The following is a 24,309-nucleotide window of genomic DNA, read 5'->3' on the forward strand; positions in this document are numbered from 1 at the left end:
CAGTGAGCTGAGATCCGGCCACTGCACTCCAGCCTGGGTGACAGCGCGAGACTCCGTCTCAAAAAAAAATAAAAATAAAAATAAAAATAAAAAAATAAAAAATAAAAAATTATTTAAAAATAAAATTAAAAAGGGAGTTTTTAAATAAATAAAAAATATTTTTATTTATATTTTTATAAAGGTTTTCTAGATAATAATAGTTATTATTATTATACTACAAATATCATACTTAATGCTGAATTACTGAAACCCTAATCCCCTGAGATTAGAACTGAGTCAAGGATATCAGCTATCAGTATTTTTCTTCAACATCATATTGAAAGTCCTAGTCAAAGAAATAAAAAAAGAAAATAAATGAAAGTTATCAAGATTAAAAAGTAGAAATAAAATTATAGAACAGGATCAAATTCATAATTTCTTTTCAATTTACAGATATATCATTAAAATTAATAAGTGAATTCAACAAACTTATTGTATACAATGTTAACAAACAAAAATCAATTCTATTTCTGCATATAAGCAATAAATCATTAAAAAATAAAATATACTTTATTTACAGTAGTAACAAAAAATACTTATTACTAAGTCTGAGAAAAGATGTGAAATACAGCTGGAGAAAACTGTTAATATTGAGAGTAAAATATTGTTAGCAAAACTGTAATTGAGTTATGTTTATGCATTTTTATATATGTATGTTATGTTATATTGAAAGTTTTTAATAATGAGTGAAACTAAAGAAATTCTAAAGAGGGTTATATTATATTCTGAGTTAGAATACTTAACATTGTAAACTTATCAAATCTTTCTACATTGACCTGTAGATTCAAGGAAATCACAAAGAAAATTCTTATAGGATTTCTGCCACTGAAATGTGTAAGTTTATCATAAGATTCAAGAATAAAAGATGACCTTGAAGCAGAAGAAAATGAGAACACAAACATTTCTAGATATCAAGATTTATTGAATCAAGGGGAGAGAAACATATCTTTGAAATAAATATAGATTCCAGAAACAAATCCACATATATATGGTCATTTGATTTTTGGCAAATTTACAACCATAGCACATTGTGAATAGATACACTTTTTATTAAATAGCGCTGTGTCATCAGATATCCTTGTGGAAATAAAAAATGAACCTCAATCCCTATCCCACATCATACCCAGAAATTAATTTTAGATGGATCACATAGCTAACATAAAATTTTGAAAAACTATAGTTTCTTATATGGAATAGGGCCAGGGAAGTACTGGGCAGAGAAGATATGGGGTCTCTGGTAAGGGCTTCACCCTCAGGCCTGTGCCCACGGACCTAAGTGGAAACAGTCACTCCTGTTTCTGTGCCCAAATGTTGTATTTTCCAAGACCACTCTGGCCTGTCACGTCCCTCATCCTGTGTTCATAAAAGCCCAGGACTGTAGCAGGGACACACACAAGTGACTGGGTATCAAGAGGAGCAGAAGAGCACACCAACAGACTCCGGCCATCACCAGCAGACCATCAAGTCGGGATGGCACAGAAGTTGATTGGGAGTGGTTGGAGGAGAGTCCAGCCACTGAGCAGCCTGACTCCAAGGGAAGACCACCTTCCCACTCCATCTTCCTTTCAGCTCCCTATCCACCTCACTGAGCCACTGCCACCGCTCGATAAAACCTTGCACCCATCCTACAAGCCCACATGTGATCCGATTTTTCTGGTACACTAGGGCAAGAACCTGGGATAGAGAAAGCCCTCTATCCTTGCGATAAAGGAGAGGATCTAATTGAGCTGATTGAAACAGACAGCCTGTAGATGGCAAAAATGAAAGAGCATACTGTAACACACTCCCACTGGGGCTTTGGGAGCTGTAAACACTCAACCCTAGACACTGCTATGGGGTTGGAGAGGTTTGAGTACCAATTATAATTTACAGCAAGGACTGACTTGGCCTCAGGAAGGAACCATTCATTTTGATACCATCCAGCAGTTGGAACTTTTCTGTAGATGAAGACAGATGATCTGAGGCCACATATGTACAGGCTTTCTGTACCTTGGAAGGCAATCCAGACCTTTGTCGACAGTGTAGGATTGATCCTGCCCTCCTGTTTGCCATCTCAGGGGAGGCTGCAAGGAGCAAGCCCAGAGAATGAAAGATACAAGTCCCAGAGGCACTCCCAGCAGAAGACCCAGCTGCCTCCAGCCCTGCTCCTCTGGGTCCACCCCGATCTTCCTATCCAGCTTCAGCCTCTCACTTGCCCCCACCTAGAAATCCTCACCCTAGACAAGCCCCAGTCTCACACTTGCCCCTCCAACAGATGCCTGGTGAATTTGGTCCCAGTAAGGTCCAGGTCCCCTTCTCTCTACAGAACTTAAAGCAAATTAAGGGGAATCTTGGCAAGTTTTCAGATGAGCCTGACAGATATACAGAGGCTTTCCAGAATTTCACCCAAAGATTTGGGCACTCCTGGAGAGATGTAATGTTAGTTTTGAATCAGACCCTGATAGAGACTGAAAAGCAGGCCACTCTGCAAGCAGCAGAGAGATTCGGGGATGAGTTTTGTATCACATATAGCATCAGGGAATAAGAGGGTGAAAATTATCCAACTGGAAGAGAAATGGTACCCGTGAATGACCCTAAATGGGATCCCAATGATGAAATGGGACACTGGAAGAGGAGACACTTTCAGGTGTGCATAACGGAAGGCTTATTTAGAATTAGAGCCAAGCTAAGTTGTCTATGATCGACCAGGACTTCGATGAAAATCCCACTGCCTTCCTGTAAAAGCTAAAGAGATGCCTTGATAAAGCACACCTTGCTATCCCCTGATTCAGTCGAGGGACAACTAATTCTGAAGGATAAATTAATTACTGAGGCAGCCCCTGGTATCAGAAGGAAATTGCAGAAATGGGCCCTGGGACCAGATAGTACATTAGAAGGCCTCCTGAAAGTGGCCACCATGGCCTTTTATAATAGAAAGACAGGAAATACAGGAAAGAGACAGAGGCTTTAATGGCTGCTAGGAAAGCCCACAAACCCCAGAATTCCCAGGGGGCACCTGTTAACTGCTACAGATATGGCAAGAACAGTAATCTGTCTTCTAAAGTTTAAATGCTCCCATAAAAGTTTTAATTCCTTTCACCAGGGTGAAACAGCTCTGGGTAAAATGTTGTTGTTAGTATATTTCACTTCTTATCTCTGTAATATTTGGCCCTGAATTTTTTCCTTGTATAATGCACATGTTTAACCCATGCATACTTAACTTTATAAAACTTGTTTTTTTTGTTTGTTTGTTGTTTGTTTTTTCTCTCACACTTAGAGGCCATCAAACTCCAAATGGCCAGGCAACTAGAGCCTCGGATGATGGCTCCCCTTTGCCAGGAATCCCCTCTGGGAGGAATATGACTGACATTATCCCCGACCCCCCAAAAAAATGCCCGCTGTGAGCAGGAAATAGCTAAGACCAGTTGTCATCCGTATTGGCAGTTAGATGTACCTCTTCAGAGCAGGGAAATGATATGGGAGAGGGGCAGGGAAGTGCTGGGTAGAGAAGGGCAAGGTCCCTGGTAAGAGCTCCATCCTCGGGCCTGTCTCCATGGACCTAAGTGAGAACAGGAACTTCTGTTTTCATACCCAAATGTTGCATTTTCCAAGACCACTCTAGCCCACCATCCCCTATCCTGTGCCCATAACATCCCAAGAACATAGAGGGCACGGACACAAGCGGCTGGACATCAAGAGGAGCAGAAGAGCACATCAACAGACACCAGCAGGCCTTTGAGGTGGGACGATGTGGAATTTGGTAGGGGGAGGTTGGAGCAGAGTCCAGTCGCTGGGTGGCCCAACTCCACGGGAAGACCACCTTCCCACTCTATCCCCCTTCTGGCTCCCTATCCACCTCGCTGAGAGCTACTGCCACCACTCAATAAAACCTTGCACCCATCCTCCAAGCCCACATGGGATCTGATTGTTCTGGTACACTAGAGCAAGAACCTGGGATACAGAAAACCCTCCGTCCTTATGATAAAGGAGAGGATCTAATTGAGCTGATTAAAACAAGCCACCTGTGGACGGCTAAGCTGAAAGAGCGTACTGTAACACACACCCACTGGGGCTTCGGGAGCTGTAAACACTCAACGCTAGATGCTGCTGTGGGGTCGAAGCCCAGAAACGTTCCCCACAACCTGCCAATCCGCATGCTTCCGCTAGAGATTTGAGCGGCAGGGCACCAAAGAAGTGAGCCACACCTCTGTTGCATGCCCTGTGAGGGGTATAAGGGAACTCCTCCTGTTTCACTTCTAGATGATAACATAGGATAATATATTCATGACATTGCCATAGGTAAATATTTATTTAAAGGGATACAAAAAGCACTAATCATAATGAAAGAGTTTTATAGGTTAAACTACATTAAAATTAAGACCTTCCACTCCTCAAAGACAACTTTAAAATAGCAAAAGTCCAAACATGCATTCCCAGAAGATATTTGTAATACATACAGTTGACAAAGGTCCTATAACCAGAAGATTCCCACAAGTCAATAAAACCATAGTCAGTCTAATAGAAAAATAGGCAAACACCACCACTTAAACATACCCTTTGAGAAAGATGATGTCCAAATAGCCAATAAACAGAAAATAATGCTAAATTCCATTAGTTATCAGGAAAATATGAATTAAACTACAATATGATATATCACAACACAGCCAACCAGAATAGTTAATTTTTTAAAAAATGATAATGCCAACTGTTGGTAAAGATGTGGAGCAAATAGAATTTTTATAGACATAAACTTGTAAACCAAGTTTGGAAACTTTTTCCCAGTATCTACTAAAGCTGAACATATATATATGCCATTACCTAGCCATTCCATTTCTAGGTAAATACATATACAACGTGTGCAGATGTGCACCAAGGAAAAGTACAAAAACATGTATAGCAACACTTCAGAGTGACCCAAAACTAGAAAATCGGAAACAACTCAAATTTATTTCAATAATAAAATGAAGTGGTGGCATATTTACACAATGTAATACTATATAGCAATGGAAGTGAGCAAATTATTGCTATCTGCAAAAATATGGATGAACTTACATATATGTAGAGAGAAAAGAAGCTAGGCACAAAAGAATACAGATTGTAAGATTTTACTGACATAAATATGAAAACATTTCAGATTAAATGTTGATAATATTGGTCAATCAAGTAGGCATTACTGTGGGGAGTGGAATACTGTTTGGAAGGAGGTTTGAGGGAGCGCTCAGGCTTGTTGGTAAAGTTCAATTTCTCAATGCAGACCATGGTTTACAGGTGTTTTTATTTTGAGAAAATCTATCAAGTTATGTACTTAACATAAAAAAATTATTTGTTTTTAAAAAATTACAGAATGGTAAAAAGGGATGTAGGTGATAAAGAAGGTTTAAGGACTGTATCCACCATTTCCCACTGCAAATTGACCACCTGCCATAGGTTCTAGGTATAGATAGGAACACTAATTACTTTCGAATCATGCTCACAATTTTGCTAATTATAGGACACTGGACATTTTACTCCTGGATGTTCAATGACCTAAATATAACTAGAAAGTACAGGGAGATCCTGAGTCTTCATCCATGGTCAATGTTTTAACCACTGGGCAATAAATACATACAATATTTGTAATTGTTTAAAACCCCTCTCTTTTTCTCCATACTACAGGAAGAGGACACAGTGGAGGACTTGAGTCACACCATAAAGAGAACTGCCCAATCAAGGAAATCCACTTTGGACTTCTCTGAGACATAAACTTTTACTAAGTAGAGTTACAATATTTAAAATGTGTTTGTTACAGCTCTTTTTTTTTTTTTTTGAGATGGAGTCTCGCTCTGTCGCCCAGGCTGGAGTGCAGTGGCCAGATCTCAGCTCACTGCAAGCTCTGCCTCCCGGGTTTACACCATTCTCCTGCCTCAGCCTCCAAGTAGTAGCTGGAATTACAGGCGCCCGCCACCTCGCCCGGCTAGTTTTTTGTATTTTTTAGTAGAGACGGGGTTTCACTGTGTTAGCCAGGATGGTCTCGATCTCCTGACCTTGTGATCCACCCGTCTCGGCCTCCCAAAGTGCTGGGATTACAGGCTTGAGCCACCGCGCCCAGCCAACACCCTAACTAATACACTACTCTTAGAAGTTTCGAGGTAGACCAAATCACGAAAGGCTCCCAGATGAAAAACCAAAGTGTCAGAAAAGGTCAATAATGCTCATCAGGTACTATTTAGTGTCAGCCTCTCTGCTCATAGTAACTAGAATGTCCTAAGCATTTACCATGTACAATGTTAACTTCCTTACATACATTATTTCATCTAGTTTCTAAATCAATCTTTGCAGTTAATATAATCATCATTCTGGAGACAAAGACAGTGAGGCCCAGACCCACATTTAGAAAGCAGTGATTCATTCCAGAACCCACTCCATTCAGATTCAAATGTAGGTCTGTCTCGCTCCAGAACTTGTGAATTTCATTAGACTAGCAGTTCTCACAATGAGCTATCTGTATACCAATTCCTCAAGGAACTGTGTGGCTTAGGAAGACAGTTTAAGTCTCTAAGCTTCTGTTTCCTCATTCAAAAAAGTAAAAATAGGATTGTTCTGGTTATCATATTTATAAAGCACTTAGAATAATGCTGGACACACGGGAGTAGTTTGATACCAGAGGGCAACTACTTTTTAATAACGTAGGTGTGATTGTGTCCTGAATAGATGTTCCAAGCAAAATAAAAAAGGTGGGGGCTGGGGGGAGGTCCATGATCAAATAAGTTTGGCATATCCTAGAGTGATAAAAGTAAACAAGATTTCCTGCATGTAGGACTATGACATTCCAAGAATGAAAAGTAGAATATGCAGTGTTTCCAGCACTTATTTGTTAATAAGATACTTTATTTTCAGATCATATCTTCATTTAACAGATATTTATTGAAGGCCTCTTATATATCAAGCACCAATATAATGATGAAGATGATCTATATGGTTTCTCTCTCATGGAGCTACTAGATAGCAGGGGGAAATACAAAAACAATGGAAAAGTAATCAAATAAAAAAGATACAAACCATGAAAGGCTATATGAAGTGGAACTTCAATGTACCTACTGAGAAAGTATAGAGGGAAAGCAGGTATTTCAGGTGAAGGACAGAGTGTAGGTGCAAAGAAAATAATGCAACATAAACATAAAAAATTAGAACTGATCTCAAATTAACAGCTTTATTCCTGTTTGTTTGTTGTTATCAAAGATTAATGTTTAATCCTAACAGCAGTTATGTCCGTTTAGGCCAATTATGTCATTTGTCCAATTACCCTATTGTTGCTATGGGTAATCAAAACACAGAATGGTACAAATAGAGAAGAAATTAGAGACTTCAGTACAAATAATTACGCAAATGAGGAAACTGAGGCCTAGTGAGGCTAAATGACTAGTATTGCAATTTCTGGCTGCCTGAACCCACACTATTTCCTTTACATCATTCTCATTCCCCATAGTTCATCATTTCCTGAACTGGAAAAAATAAATAAATATTTATCAAGCTTGAGACAATGCTAGATGCTAGGAGAGACTCAAGACTGAATAACATGAGTAAGGATGTAATCTCTGCCTTTAGGGTACTTAGATTCAAGTTGGGGCGCCAGAGACAAACACATGAAAATAACATAATCAAGTTCAAAAAGTAGTTCACAAGAACAAATGTTTAGAAAAAACAGGCAGCACGTCACAATGTCCAATGAATCTAAAAGCAGCAATTATTTTAAGACTTCAGAGAAGCGTTTGCAATGATTTGGTAGGTCTTTTGCAAGTGATCAAAGTTGAATTAGTTATAGAAATTCTGGAAGGATTTAAAAAGCAGAGTGAAGGAGAAAGTTTCCAAATGAGGGTAATAAAGGCATCATAGAGGGAAGCTCAATGTATGTTGGAGTTTAAAGAGTGCCCAAGCATGAATACAGCAAATAGGAAGTGGCAAACTGCAGTCAAGAATGATCAATGTAATGTATTGTTTGGTCTGAAACCAATTTCCGAGCTTATTGAGAGGATTAATCAAATGTGAGGAATGTTCAGGTTTCTGTAAACCTGGTTTGGCCTTACCATTCACTCATTCACTCATTTGAGATTTATTGTCATCCTATTATATGCCAGGCTCTGTTCTAGGCTTTGAGGGTACACAAATGCACAAAACATGTTTGAAGAAAAGAAAGATTCTCTGGGAGCTTGTATTCTAATTTAGGACTTCTCAAGTGTAGCTGTATGTTACAATTTCCTGAGAAACTTTTAGAAAAGACTTGAGGAAACTTCAATGCCTGTTGCTAGATGAAAAGAGGCAGTCTAAAAAGACCACATACTGTAATTCCAACAGTACAATATCCTGTAAAAGGAAAACTATGCCGCACAAAAAAGATTAGTTGTTTCCAGGATTTTAGGGTGAGTAGGGGAGAAGGACGAACAGATGGAGCATAGGATTTTTACAGTGGCAAAATTATTCTGTATGATATTGTAATGGTAGGTACAGGGCATTATGCATTAAACCCATAGAACTGTACAACACAAAGAGTGAACCCTAATGTAAACTATGAACCTTAGTTAATAGTAATACATCAATATTCTTTCATCAATTATAACTAATCTTCTGCACCAATCTAAGACATTAATAATAGACAAAACAGCACAGAGGACAGAAAGGAAAATGGAAACTCTGTACTTTCTGCACAGTTTTTTTGCTTAACCTAAAACTTTTCTAAAAAATAAACGAAATAATAATTTTTAAAAGGTACAGCTCTTAGACCAAAGAAAGAAAGAAAAAACCTGCATTGGGGCCCCACCTGGGAATTCTCATTAAATATAATAATGAGTCTCAAGGACTCTTTTGAAGTCCACCACCAACCCCTCATGCTCACAAACCTACAATACCAAATGCTGGCAAAGACTGGAACACCTAGAACTACTCTCATGCGTTGTTGGTGAGAGTGCAAAATGGTACGACCACTTGAACATATCCTTACCGCATGAATTAGTGATCTCACGCCTAGGTATTTACCCAAGAGAAATAAAAATATGTTCACACAAAAACCTGGACGCAAATATTTATGCCAACTTTATTCATAAGCCCCATAAACTAGAAATGATCCAGAAGTCTTTCAGCTGGCAAATGGATTCATTTAGGTGTATCAACACAATGAAATACTACCCACCAATACAAAGGAATGAATTACGGAGACACATAACATAAGTGAAACTCAAATGTGTTTTGCTACGTGAAGGAAGCACTGTAATAGTGATATAATCAACAAAGAAGCAAAACATGCAGTTAATAACACAGTGATGAGTGCTATAAAAAATAACCAAGCAGAGGAGGGAGACAGGGAATGCGAAGGATGAACTCACAAGGCCCAGAGAGGCCTTTCTGAGAAGGTGACATTTGAGCAAAGATCTGAAGGAGATGAGTGAGTGGGACCTTGTAACACGAGGGCAAAGTTTGGATTTTATAGGAAGGGCATAAGAATGCCTTTGGAGGGTTTTACAGAAAAAGGTCAAGAACAAATTTATATTTTAACAGCCCATTCTGGCTGCTAGTTGGAGAATAGACCCCTGTGGTTTAAGAGAGGAAGCAGGAGACGAGTAAGACTATTTATAGTAGTTAAGGTGGGAGATGCTGGCTGAGGGAAATACTTATCTTGTACCAACTCCCTCCACACAGAAACATACACAGTTTTCAAAAGGAACAATCTCTCTCAAAATGGAACAGAGATAGAGTATAGCCAAAAGGCATTATGAAGTCTGTGCAAAGTGCTAATTAAGCCTGGCAATGCAGGAGTAAAAGGAGAAAAATGCTCGCTTTTAGAGTTACCGAGACAAATGTTTACTCTCTCAAACGCAGACTGGCAATAGAAAATGAACAAAGCTCAGTCTAAGTAGTGCTAATCTGTCTTCCACACGTGCATGTTGATGAGCAGGCTGCATGACACAACTGATGGGGAGAGAGAACAGCAATGAAGAGTTCAGCTAAACTGTCTTAGAAGACCCTCATCTGTCCAAGATGCTCCTCCGTAAGCAGATTCTTACCAACACCAGCTCCTCCAAACTCTGAAGCCTTCAGTGTCAGCCAATGGGATTCTGTAGCTAGTACTTCCAAGCCAGGACTGAACCTCAAAAATCAGGCCCCTCCCCAGAACGACAAAGAACAACAGCCACAAAGAGTCAACAGTCTTTGTACATGTCTTAGGGTTTTCCCAGAAACCCACCCCAAACAAGGATTCAAGTGCAAGCATTTTCTGTGAGAGATGCAAGAGGCATTGCTAAGAAAGTGGGGAAGTGACAACAGGGAACAGAAAGCAGCCCACAAGCCAGCTTCACTTCTGGATAAATGAGCTGAATCCTGACTGCAAACTCTAGAAAACTGCGTAAAATATTGCTTAAGAGTTATATCACCCAAGGAACTAGGAAGCTGGGGTGTTAATATACCAACTCCTGTCAGCCATTGGTAAGGGGCTGCTAAGGACCAGTGAGTAAGTTATTTTCTGAGCACTGCCAGCCTAGAGGCTTTGGGAAAAAAACGTCCTCGGGCAGAGAGATTCAAACACTAGCATTTGGAAGTCAACGGTAGCTCTCTGAAGTCCTAAAGCCCATGGGATATGAACAGAGCGTGCACAGATTCCCCGGCATTACACTTTTTTCCTCTTTGTCAAGAGCAAGACATTCTTTACCTCTGGCCAACATTTCCTCTGCAGAGGAAATGATTCCAACAAATTGCAAAAAGGAGGAACTCTTCCCTCCATCCATTTCTCTCAAAGCACTCCTCATTGATTTATCCATTACATTATTGTTATAAATTAATAAAGTAAGGCATGCGTTAATTTACTTTATAGTTTTCTCAGCCACTGATTTCCTATTATCCCTTTCTATTACCCAACTCACTGACTCCTCCAGATAAATTGTCTGCAATGCAAATGCATTACAACTCTTGGATTTTATTAAGTATATAAAAGGTGTGTGATTTGTATTAACAACTCAGCTCATCACCCCATATTCAAAACTTAGCCAATTAAGCTCAAGTGCATATTAAAATAAGAAATAGATTCCCAATTTCTAGTTAATATTCTTATTGCCTAATGAATTGCTCATTCTTTCTAATTCTAGTGCCATTTGCTTAAGTTTCTTTTATTTTCTAAAATATAAGAAAAACATCCAATTTTCTAGATGTGTGAAGATATATTGTCTTAAGAGTCCTTGTTAAAATGTCTTAAAAACATTGAGGAAAAGTGCCATAATGAATGATAAGTAATGTATACATCACCTGACAAAGTGCCAGCCACAAAGTAGGCTCTGAATAACTGCTTATTGGAATCAATGAATGAGCCTAATACATTTATACGACTGATGCCCATGCACAAATCAGAATACTGTTCAATTCTCACTGTAAAAGCTTATTTATCTGCTAGCTATTGTCTTCATATGTTTTCAGTATGTTTGGTAAGGTGAAAAATATATATTTGCATTTATATCATTTCTTAAGACTAACTGGTAGTTCTTTATGGTCTATAAATGCATCAATAAATTTCAATAAAAACAGAAGTCATTAATTCACTCATTTATACATTGAAAATATTTATGAAATGCCAACTATGAGCCAGGACTTATGAAGAATTTTATGAGGCTGATAAGGTTAAAATGATGCCCAGGCCTCTAGAACATCATCCTGTGTGGTTGAGAGCTTATAATGTTACCCTCATGCAGGATACAGAACAAGGAAACTGTCCAGAGGGAGTCAGGAAAGTTTTATCAAGTGTGAAATATTTGAAATGGGTCTTCGGCTAAAGAGGCCTTCAAATGATGAAAAAATGAGGAAAGGCATTCTGGATAAAGAGACAACAGGTACAAAGTTCTGGCTTTTTCTTTTCTTTCTTTTTGAGGAGACTTCATTGCAGTGTCACTGTATTCAGTTCTCTTGAGAAAAAGAACCAATAGGCGATCTCCCTCTCTCTCTCTCTCTCTCTCTCCTCTCTCTCCCTCCTCTCTTGCTCTCTCTAGTCTATATACATAGAGAGAAAAAGAAAGAATTTACCTGAATATATAGATATACCTGCATTAATTACCTGAGTATGTAGAAGGGAGAGGAGGAGGGAGAAGGGAAGAGAGATGGGAGAGATTGATTTTTAGGAACTTACATGGTTGTGGGGCTGGTGACTGCAGAATTTGTGGTAGGCTGGCAGGCTGCAAATGTTAAGAGTTGATGTTGCAATCCCAAGTCTAAACTGCAGACCAGCGGTTCAGAAACTTAGGCAGGAATTCTATGTTTCAGTCTTGAAGCAAAATTCCTTTTTCTGAAAACCTTGGCCTTTACTCTTAAGACTTTCAGCTGATTAGTTCAGGCCCTCCCACATTATGGAGGCTAATCTGCTTTACTTAGACTCTACCAATTCAAATGTTAGTCACATCTAAAAAAAACAAAAAACAGCCTTCACAACAACACCTAGACTGGTGTTTGGCCAAGCAACTGGGTACCGTGGCCTAGCCAAGCTGACACATAATTAGCCATTATAGTTACTGAGGCAGTGGTTCTCAAAGTGCAATCATCAACAAGCATAATTAGCATCACTTGGGAACTTGTTAGAAATGCAAATTCTTGGGACTTCCCAAGACCGTCTAAATAAGAAACTCTGGGGATGGGGTCCACCAGTATTGTCTTAACAAGCCCTTTAGGTATTTCTAATGTATGCCAGAGCATGAGAACCACTAGACTAGACCATTAGGTTCACATTTTCGATTATGAAGAAAAGTATTAACGTAGGAGCAAGTTATTACTTGGCTTATTTTTCATAGGCTTCAGTCACTTGATAGATTTTTATGTTTAAACGGCAAATCTGATAGTACCAGCAATATCAAGATGTATTCTAATTTTGGAGACATAACAAAAGGGAATATGATTGATTGTTTATAAATCTTTATTCAGTGATACTAAATAAGCAATCTATTAAACTTTTCTTCCATCACTACCCTGAACTCTTTGTTTGTAAGACTCTGCAAAGCCAGCTTCAATTTCCTTGATAAGGTCAATAGGACCCACATCAGAATGTGCCTCAAGATTCTTCAATAGTCCTTCTATTGGTATTGATCACACAATAGGAACTGTTTTTAAACTGTTTCAGAGAAGTCTAGAGACAATATATTAAGATAACCAATGGGAATGGTTACTGCTTATACTCCTTTCAGTGATTTAAGTACTTCATTCATTCTTGGGCTTCATATTTGTGTGTCAGTTATCTATTGCCACAATAATGCTGCATAATAAGTTACTAAAAAACCTTAATGGCATGTAACAGGAAGTGTTTACTGGTCATACCTCTGAGGCAGGTGCCTAGGTGGCTCTGCTGATCTAGGCTAGACTCAGCCACATGTCTAAAGATTGGCTGATCTAGGATGCCCTCAGCTAGATGACTGGAATAACTAGGCTCTGCTTCATGTCTGTCATCCTACAGCATCCTCACCCAGGCATGTTCTCATGATGATGGAAGAGTGCAAAAAGAGGACAAGCAGAAATGCAAAATCGCTTGTTCACGCCTCTGTTTGTATTATGTCCATTAATATTTCATTAGCCAAAGCAAGTCACACGGCTACAGTCTGGGTGAGGGGGCACTGTAAAGTTACATGGCAACAGACCTGATTCATCTGGACAGAGAAGAATTGAGATAATGCATAACACCTACCTCATTTTGGATTGAAAACTCTTCCCTATCGCCTCTCCATTATCTTCACCTGGCTACCTTTTACTCACCGTTTGCATTTACCTTGTAACTTTCCTGGGAAACTGCCATTGGCTCCTCAAGGTTGGATTCCATGCCCCTCCTATGAGTTTCTATAACTCCCTAAACATCCCATTGTTGTAGACTATAATACAGTTGTGAGTTAGCAAATGCAAGAAAGCTAATGAGATACTCATAATATATTTGAACAATGTTGTGCTATTTTATTAGTAAACAACTGAAGAGCTACAGTAAGATTTATTGGGGTTTTTTTGAGATTTTAACTTCTAGGATAAGTGATGCAAAGTTCTGTTTTTTATAAAGATGAATTTTCCTCATCTATACCCACCCACACACTGCTATTCTTTTCCATAGGTCATCACTTCACCTGTAACCTTTCCCCTCTGTGCCAAACTAAATCCTCCTTATCTTTCAAGGTTCTACCAGGTTTAGTTAGCAGCAATCCCTAGTGCTCCCATCACATTCCACTTACCTTTATTACAGCATCAATAATGGTTTTAGAAGTGATGGTATGAGGGTAACAGATTGTTTCCACTTGCTAATTTAATGAAGCTTCTGGTATTCAGCCAGATTGTGTCCTTAATAGTTCAAAAGATGAAATGGAAACTTACACCCAGAGTGCCCATTGTGACCTGGTGCCCAGGCACAGGCTATGTGAGCATCAGGCTACAGCCTCACTCTCTAATATCCACCAACTGATTACAGTAAACCTAACTCACTGGGCTCCTGCTCAGTCTGTGATGCCCACTTTCCTGTAGGTCACTAGATACTTGTTGAAAAACCCCTAACTTGGTCCCCGAACTCTTCCCTTAGGTGTTGTCATCTTTCCATCTCCAGGTGACTAGACTGTGCTTTCAGTATTATTTATTGATGTATTATTCAAATATTGCAGCAATACTAGGACCACTCACCAGCACAAAAATACACACAAAGGGTTTGGGCTACCTTATTTTCATGGCAAATTCCCTCAATCTCACTGCCAATGGCCACTTCTGTTGCACAAATGTCTTGCCTCTACTTCTTCCCATTTAATTTCTAGCATCTAATTAAGTTGGCAACAAGCTGTTAGAGTTGCTCTTATCTGTCATTCCTTCTGTTTTTGTCCTGCCTTCAATAAAATATTCATCTCTCATAGTATTTTAGTTTCCCAAAATTTATGTGTGCCATCTTCATTTTCTGTTAGGGAGTTCCAGTGGCTGAAGACCCATGCCCTTCCCGTTTACCTGCCAGTTTGAGGTGGGAAACTAGATGATGGGATGAGAAGGAAGGAAGGAAGGAAGGAAGGAAGGAAGGAAGGAAGGAAGGAAGGAAGGAAGGAAGGAAGGAAGGAAGGAAGGAAGGAAGGAAGGAAGGGAAGGAGGGAGGGAGGGAGGGAGGGAGGGAGGGAAGGAAAGAGAGAGAGAGAGAAAGAGAGAGAGAGAAAGAGAAAGAGAAAGAAAGGAAATATAATTCAGCATGTACACATCATGAGCAGGAAGCAAGTTGGTCCCAGATGTAGTGATTAGGCATTTAAAGAAATAATGATGGAAAGCCTGAAAACCATACAGCAAAAATCATTCAAAATAATCACTGGCCAACTTCGTGAAGTCAATGACTTGCAAGCAGTTTGAGTCATAACTGAAAGGGTCTTTAAAAAAATTAACAGACCAAAGCACAAGGCAGGTTCCTAATCATTCTTCCAAGGGCCAATAGAGGAAAACTAATTTCCATTCAGGAAAGGGTTCCTACCATAGATACTAGTGGTCCTCTGGGCTCTGTCCTAATTTTACACCCTCTTCTTAGGATATGCTATCCACTTTCATGGATTGCATTTCCACTTAAGATATTGACTTTTTTTAGTTCAAACTATCCCTTTGAGCACAAAGCTCACATAGGTGTTAACCTATTATATTTTTCTATTTGGATGGCTTGGAGGTACTTTGAGCTGTTTAGTGTTTATCTGTCCCCCCCGACACACTCCTTTCCCCTCTTCTCTCTGCTCTTGGCCCCAGGAGACTGACTCTATGGATTTTAACAATCTGGTTTCTCAACCTTCTGAATTCTAGATGTGTTTATTGAGAGTCACTGGCAGTTGCTCAGAGGAGGGGAGAAGAGAGGTTGAGATTTTTATTCCCCTAGTTTCCTATGCTTTGACAATTCCACAATACTCTACCTAAGCCCACATCTCTTGTTGGGTGGCTCTTTCCTATTGCTACAGTAAACTCTGAAAACCATCACTTCTCTTTGATCTTAGACCTATAGATAGTGGTAATGACTTTCCGTTATTGTTGATATCACAGCACTTCACTATCCACTGTAGATTTCTTTTTACCCTGGCCACTACTTTGTTAAAAGACTCTTTATTAAACATTCTTCAATGATACCTTCTGAGTGTACATCTGTATTTAAATTCTCCGTGTCCAAAGCTGGATTTAACCTCCTCATATTCCCATTCTCAGCATCATCCACCTGCCCCTTCTTCTGTACTACTTCTCACAGTGAATGTCTGGGTGACACATTCCAGACATGTCCAGAAGCCTGGACATCATGGGTGACTCCTTCTCTGCACACTCATTATCATCTGCCAATAATCAAGTCCTATGCATTCTCTAAGACTCTCTCTCATCACTTCTCCTCAACCTTAGTCCGGGCCAACATCAACTCAGTACATTTATTGTGAATGTGGCCTAAATGATCTCCATGCCTTTGATCTTGACCTACGTCAATCCATTCTACATGACAGAGGAAAAGTCATTTTACATAAATACAAATCTGATTAAATCACTCACCTACTGAAAACCCTTCAGTGCTCCCTGTTGGCTTTAAGACCAAGTCTAAATTTTTAAATATGGCTTAAGGGCCTTCATTATCTGACTTCCAGTTACTTCTGTCATTTCTTCTTTCACTAATTGCTTTACTTTCCCTCTTTATTCCTGAGACTTTATTCCATTCCAAAACTCACCATGCTCTTTCACCTCTGGACTTTGACACATGTTGATTCTCTGACCTGAACATTCCCTCCTCCTCTGCAAGTCCCTTTGTACCTAGCTAACAACTACTCATAAGTAGCTTACATACGCAATTAGAACAGGGACTGTGTTTATTGCACACATTACTATATCCTTGGCACCTAGTACAGTGCCTGGTACCTACTACACTGATATGGAAGCCCACTAGTCATAAGTGACTATTGAACATGTGAAATATGCCAAGTCTGAATGGAAGCGTGCTGTACATATAAAATACACACTTGATTTTAAAGACTGAGCACAATAAAGTATACAATGCTGCAATTTTTTATGTTGATTACTTGTTAATATGATGATATTTTGGACATATTAGATTAAAATATATTACTAAAATTAATTTTCCATTTATTTTTATTTTTCTTAATATTGGCCAATTTCACATTAGAATTTGTTAGAAAATTTTTAATTACATATGTGGCTCATGTATATTTTTATTGGAAAGCTCTGTCTAATAAATATTTGTTGAATGAGTAAAGGTAATTGAATAAATGAATAAGAAAAATGCCCAGTTTCCAAATTTGGCTCTTGTTTCTGTTTCTAAATCTGAGTTAAGTGCTCCTTTTAGGTTTTCCCAAAACACTCTGTAATTCCTCCATTATGACAATTATCACATTGCACCAAAATGATCTTTTTAGGTCCATAAGGGCAGGTGCTGTAAGTATCTTTTTCAACAGTGGATTACCAGTGCCTGGTGTGGTACATAGTGTATAGTAAACACTCAAAAAAAGTTTGATGAATGTGTCAACTAAGAGGCCAATGGTCATCCGATAAGAAAAAGAGAAACACAAATAATAATAGTGATGATGATGATGATGATGACAATAATGATAACTGCTATGATGTTATAACTACTTAGTAACAGGTGCTCTACATTAATGTTTAACAGCTCCTGGGGGGAGCCTAAGGGCTTATTGACCTGACACCAGAGGCATGTGGGTTACTGACTCTCATTCCAGTTTGGCAGCTCTAGTTAAGGGATAGTGCATGAAATAGGCCTGGAGAGGTTCAGGCCCACATGTGAGGGTTATAAGAGTGCTTGAGGTCACTGTTCTGTTCCCCTTTTCTGTAGCCATTGGTTATTATCCTGGGTCTGGGGAAGTAGTGCCTAGCACCAGTCCTGATTAATGTTAAGTATAGAACTGTTGAAGTCTTGGGTACATAGACTGGACGTGGAGGCAGGCAGCAAGATCTAGCTCCTCCTTTCTCATTTGTTCTCCTCAACTGCATGCCTACTGCTGATGCCATGTTAGCAGTAAGCCAGAAACAAGTAACTGCCTGGAATTGAGAGATGTCAGTCTCTCTTCTCTATTCCTGAATGTGCTGACTTCTTTCTGTATCATATTAAAGAGTAATCCGTTTACATTTATCTCAGTTTTTCATTGTATCTAATCTTTCCATCCATGTTAACCTAGAATTGACATTCATCAATTGATAATTATGTAGTGTATTAGCTCCAGTACTCACAATAACTAGACTAGATGTTATCCTCATTTGGCTAAAAAGGAAAATAAGCTAAAAATACAGAAGCGAATGTTTCAGAGTCATATTGTAAGCAAGTGGGATGACTGGAACCCAGTTCTGTTGGAGTCTAACATCCATGCTCTTCCCATTCCTGTCTCTCTAAGGTACATGATACAAGGAAAAGTCAGTGTCCAGTGGGCATTCTTTTCCCTACAAGGACTTAGTGAAAAAGCTCGAAAAGGAGAACAGAGGTAACTCACAGTGGCAAGATTCGATGACTTCAGGTGGTGTCCAAAGCTCCCCAGATGTGCTGAAGGTATTCATCACAACCTATTGAGTATCCTTACACTTGTTCTTCATCTTTGCCTTGATTGTGTTTTGATTGTGTTCTCCATCTTTGCTTTGATTGTGGCTCATATTCAACCCTCCTAGGAAGTTTTGCTATATTAGTTTACCAGGTAGTATTTTCCCATTATTACTTTACCTTTGAGGTCAGGTTTGGTGCTCTGGTCATGTCCTCTTTATTCTGGAATCTTGATCCCACCCTACTTCTCACTGATATTGTCCATTTTATTTCTAAACCACCAAGTTATCATACTTGTCTGAGGCGCTTCCATAGGGATAGGAGCACTTTGGTCACTAAAACTCTAGGAAGAGATCATCAGGGTCAGGGGAAGAAAAAAAGGGCTCCCTTGAGACTGCGAGTAAACAGGAAAGGATAGCAATGTGCCCCTGAGCCTGTCTGTGAAACTGGTGTGCATCCTTTATGACATAAAAATGACATAAAAATAAGATCCACTTATTTTTGTACTTCTGCTCAACCCTAATGAGGTTTGTGTTTTGAATAAAGTTACCTACCTCTTTCTTATTATCTTAAACATTACTCACCTGTAGTTTTCCCTAATTTGTAAAGAAAAAAAGCATAAAAATCACCATTTCATAGTATTGGTGTGAGGGTAAAGGAAATATGGTACACTATTTGGAATATAGCAGTATCTCAACAAACAGTAGCTAGATCTTAAGTACTTACTTTACATGGTTCAAGGCATCTCTTAAAATTCATTCTGCTGGGAGCTTCTGAGAAGAGCAAAGTCTAAGATGGGCATAATGAAAATAATAAGAGGGAAAATCAAAACGGAAAGGAAGGAAAGAAGTTCTAATTAAGCTTTTCCATAAAAAAATTTTTGAAGATGGATGGACCATTCTGTAAAAATCACATGCAAATATTCTTCAATAATATAGACCAAGCTTGTTCCAGTTTGCAATTATAAGAGACTGCAATTTATAACTTCTTATTCTGGTCTAGGGTTTGAATTAAATTTATGAGAGACAGTAATCTAATTTTGAAACATTCGCAAAGGAGAAATCAGTGAAGACAATGATGGAGGAAATATCAGTGTTAGACTAGAGAAGGCATAGGTATGCCATACTTGGGAAACAGAGCAACACAGTGACTTAGTTCATGGCAAGGAGAAGCTGGAAGAAAATGGAAAAATATTTCTGTGTGAACATACACAGGTTGTTGACATAGGCAATTTACAATCACTTTCTGGGAATTTCAGTGTGAGATAGGACTCTAAGGGAGATTTCATCCCCTTTGAAAAGGCAGTTTGTATATTGAAAAAAAGTCTGACACATATAAATATATATTTCTTTTCAATTAGACTTTCATTTATAAATGTTAATCTCAACAATAAAATCCATAAACTTGAGAGAAGAGATGAAAGACTATACTTAAAAGGGAAAGATATATAGTGACTTGGGCAGTCATTTAACTTACCTCATGGTCTCAGTTTCCTCTCCGCCACAAATTTCATGAGAATTTAAAAAATATGACAAAGAGTCATTTGTAAATAACATCAACAACAATAATAGTAACAGCCACTTTTGGAATTTCTGAGCTCTATGAACAAGGTACTATTCAGCACTTTCCATACTTTTTGTTCACATAATGCTTCTGATGAGGCTATGAGATAGCTATACTATAACTATTCCCATTGTGGTGATGAGGAAAGTGAGGTGAAGATAAGGTTAGGTTATATGACAAGCTAATGAGAGAAAGAGCTGAGATTCAAAGTAGGACTGTCTGACTCAGAGCTTAATGTTGCCTCTCCCACCATGGCAGTCTATGAATAGTAGTTTCTGAAGCTGTTATGACTGTACTTCTTGGGTAGCCCCAGAAACCTGACCAACCTGACACAGACATGTAAGCAAAATACAACAGCTGAAATGAGACACCGCAGGACTAAAAGGGGAAAAATCCGAAGTTTAAGGTTAAAAATAGATAGATGCTTCACTCACTTTATAAACGCCCTGGCCATAGCTCTTGTATCCATGGTTAAACAGTTGGACACATGGCCTGGGTAAATTTCACCAGGAGGGGAAGAGGCTGGCTGTGTCTCACTCATAAAAGAAAGCCACAGGGAATGGCTAGGATAAAAGAGGAGACAAAAAGCATGTCAACAGAGCAGTGAGGGCACAGTGGGGCAAAGTGAAAGAGAAAAGAAACATCCTAATTGTTAACAGAGAGAGGAAAACAGGCAGAAGTTAGCAGGGTAAAGGCTGCCTGGTGACACTGTCCTCTGGGGAGCAAGACAAGAGACTGCAATTCAGAGCAACTTGGGGGCACTTCGTTAGATTTTATTAAAAGCGCAACTGTACGGGCACTGAATGTGAATTTTTGCCACCAGTTTTTCCTTAATGTTTTCCGGAAATGCTTTCCCCTCTAAAAGTTAAAGAGCTTAAAATTTATTTGAGGTTGTGAAGGAGAATCTTAAAATTAAAAGCTCTTGGAGGTAGAGTTCTTCCGTAAGATTACTAGAAATAAACGCTAATTTTTTCCATTATGATCCTGGAGAGAAAAGGTAGACAGAGCTTGTAGGGGAAAGCAGTCAAGAAGATTTTTAAAGACATGCCTTCCAGGTGCCAGCCAGGGAGCTTGATGGAGGCTGGACCTGAGCTCTCTCAACCTTAAATAAGACTATTACCCAATGATGTCAAACATGGACTTGCTTTCTATGTCAAGAACAAATGACTTCTTAGTGCAAGTTGGTGCAACTTCTTTGAAGAGCAACTTAGGGACATCCATCATGTTAAGAGTTAGCAATCCCAATTCAAATAATTTTGTCTGTAAGACATACACAAATGTGTGTGTGTGAAGATATGTGTTACAGTTTATTTATAATACTGAAAAACTGGACAACCTAAATGGTCATGAATAAGAGATTAGTCAAATAAATGATGCTATGTCATATGCACCTCTTAGTCATTTTGGCAAAGTAAAAAGATCTTTATAATATATTCATTTAAAATAACAGTATATATAAATGAATGACTTCATTGGTGTTAAATGGATTACACATAATTTATTATCCTTTTGTGTGCGTAAAAAGTTCTAGAAAGATTCATTAAAAGTTGTTTTTATACTGGTGGGGGTAGAGCTAGGGCACACTTGAAATGGGAGAAGTTTCAATTTTCATTTTAGATCTTTCTGTACTGTTTGCATTTTTAAATCATGAGCATGAATTTTTAAAAACACAATATTTAAAAAGTTGAAAAGATATTTCTCTATGAAAAAGTATAGTTTAAAATGGAATCTCTTTAACATTAAAATACAAATCCATCCGCAGAAACTATAGTAAAATGGAATCAATACATTAATAATTTTTTGTCCTCTATGACCAACTAGAGTTTATCCCAGAGATTTAATAAAAGTTTCATATTAGAAAATCTATCAACAAAATGTATTACATCATTAGACAAAGGAAGAAGAATTACATAATCATCTTACTGAATGCCAAAGGACATTTGGTATGAAGAAAAAAAGTGATTGAAAAAAAACTATTTATAAATAGCAGACTTCTATAATGGGTAAACAATAAGTATCTCAAAACAACAGCCAATGTCATCATTGGAATGATGGAGACATTCCAATTATGTGGAACATTTTCTAATTTTCAACTTTTATGATGTTTATGTTCGAGATTCAATAAAGAAAAAAAAATAATAGTTTCAGAATCTGTCTAAATAATTCCTCTGAGAACAGTGAGAAGGGTAAATATGTGAGCTTGAGAAATAATCCTCAGTACAGAAAAAGACCCAGACTTAGCCCCAAATCAATAGACTAAGGCATTGTTTTAGAATTCAGTCTATTCCATGGCCTTGTTTGAGAACACTTAAACTCTTCTCATGGAGGACTGTAAACTATCTTTATAAAGTCCTTCAACTATGACCCAATAAGAAATGACTGATCATTTACTCTGATCAAGGACTGTGTTGGCTTAAGGCTTTCAAAATAGAAAAAAGGTAAGAAACGGGTCTGGGGACACTGAAAGCTTCTAGGAAGATGTCAAGATTTGAGATGAGGTCGTGGATTAGAACCAATTCCAGTGTTACAGGACTGCTTAGCGCAGATGACTTTTAGTGTGGTAGAGAATGGCTGCTAGGAGGATAGGATGCACTTGAAGCAGTCTTTAATGTTTACCTAAGTGTAGAAAGATGTGAAGGTGGCAGTGAGGAGCCAGGAAAGAAGGAGCAGCTTCTATGGAAAAATGCTGTGAGGCAAGAAGCAGCACCAAGGAAAACCAGGGTTCCATTTAGACAAGAAGAGTGAAGAGAAGGTTTAGTGGCAAGTGTGAAAATATAGGTGCATTTGTTCACAATGAGACACAAGTGACAGAGACTGAGAGAAGATAAAAGGTCAGGTTTTAGGGTTCAGATAGATTAGAGGGGATGGCTTTTCATTCATTCATCAAGAATCCCGAAAACAAGACGCCTCATTGGAAGTAACCAATTTTAAATATCCCAGCTTTAACACATTGACACCAGAACTGTCCAAGGGCACTAGCAATTGTTAAGCAGCAATTCATAGCTTGGATGAGGGCTGGAAACCCTCACTTTGGCACTTCCCACATCTTACCGCACCATTGCCAAAATCTGCCCCTGTAAGTACTTTCCACGTACAAGGCACTATGTAGAAGATAATGGAAAGAATCAAGGGCACAACCCTCTGCTTTCAAACAATAGGACCACTAAGAAGATTTGTGTCAATGACTCTTAAACATTAGCATCACCAGAATTACCTGGAAGGCTTGTTAAAAGTCAGTTTGCTGGGGACTGAGGCAGGGGAATCGCTTGAACCCAGGAGGTGGAGATTGCAGTGAGCCAAGATTGTGCCACTGCACTCAAACCTGGTGACAGAGCGAGACTCCGTCTCAAGAAAGAAAAAAAAAAAAAAAAGTCCGGTTTCTGGGTCTCACACCAAAATGTCTGCTTCACTAGGTCTGGGGTGAATCCTGAGAACTTACATTTCTAACAGGCCCCAGGTGATGTTCACGCTGCCAGTTCAAGGACCACATCTTGAGAACTACTGGCCCATGGGAGACAGAGCATAGAGATATTTATTTATGGAGATTAAAATCAGACCGTGAATAAAATTTTGGTAAGTTCCCAAAGTAATGACTTTAAGGCCCACAAGGTTCTCTGAAAAATGCATGTGGTTGATGTACATTTTGCAAAAGAAAAACCAGTTCCTAAGTAAATGCAAAAAACTGGACATTATATACCGCCTTGATTCAGGCTTACCCAAGCATTCGAATCAAGATTCTAATTATCTTTACAAGATCAGATCCTGCAGCACGAGATTCACAGGACAAGTCCATGGTCACTGCGTGTGTGGGCCAGTCTGGACTACAGGACACATCTTTCCTCCTCAAGCCTTCCTGGGGGAAAAAAGTATCCATAACAGATAAAGTTCTACAGCAGATTGAAGTTTATAAGTACTTTTACATATGTTTACCTCAGAGACCAATTGAGAAACATGTAAGTGTGCTTGTAAGCTGCAAAGTGTATTTAAATATTAGTTACCTTCATCATTTGATTTGTACAGATTCCCAAGCATGAGTATCACTGTCTACCTTTACCTATAAATTAAGTGAGTGCTATGGTTTGAATGTTTGTCCCTTATAAAACTTACACTGACACTTAACTCCCAGTGTGGCAGTATTGAGAGGTGAGGCCTTTAAAAGATGATTGGGTCACGAGGGCAAAGCCCTCATTAATGAATGAATCCATTCATGGATTAATGGATCA

The 24,309-nt window shown here is 38.7% G+C and overlaps 1 protein-coding gene across 4 annotated transcripts in view; it reads right to left on the reverse strand.

Annotated features, from left to right (window-relative positions):
* Positions 1 to 24,309, reverse strand: part of LOC105470974 (RNA binding motif single stranded interacting protein 3) — a 1,471,638-nt gene that overhangs the window by 1,232,842 nt on the left and 214,487 nt on the right. Inside the window, exons 1-2 of one of the 4 annotated variants that reach the window (XM_071090775.1) lie at positions 19,250 to 19,298; positions 18,480 to 18,647 (exon numbers count right to left, since the gene is read on the reverse strand). The exons of 2 other annotated variants lie outside the window; for them this stretch is intronic. Coding sequence is in view for 1 of the 2 variants with exons in the window: in XM_071090774.1 (XP_070946875.1) it covers positions 18,704 to 18,733 (30 nt within the window). In the remaining variant the exon portion in view is untranslated. Of the gene's footprint in view, positions 1 to 18,479; positions 18,648 to 18,703; positions 18,932 to 19,249; positions 19,299 to 24,309 lie in introns of those variants that run through there. One more of the 4 variants, XM_071090774.1, reaches the window with a different exon arrangement.

Source organism: Macaca nemestrina, chromosome 2, assembly GCF_043159975.1.
Source record: "Macaca nemestrina isolate mMacNem1 chromosome 2, mMacNem.hap1, whole genome shotgun sequence".
In the NCBI taxonomy this organism is placed as follows: domain Eukaryota; kingdom Metazoa; phylum Chordata; class Mammalia; order Primates; family Cercopithecidae; genus Macaca; species Macaca nemestrina.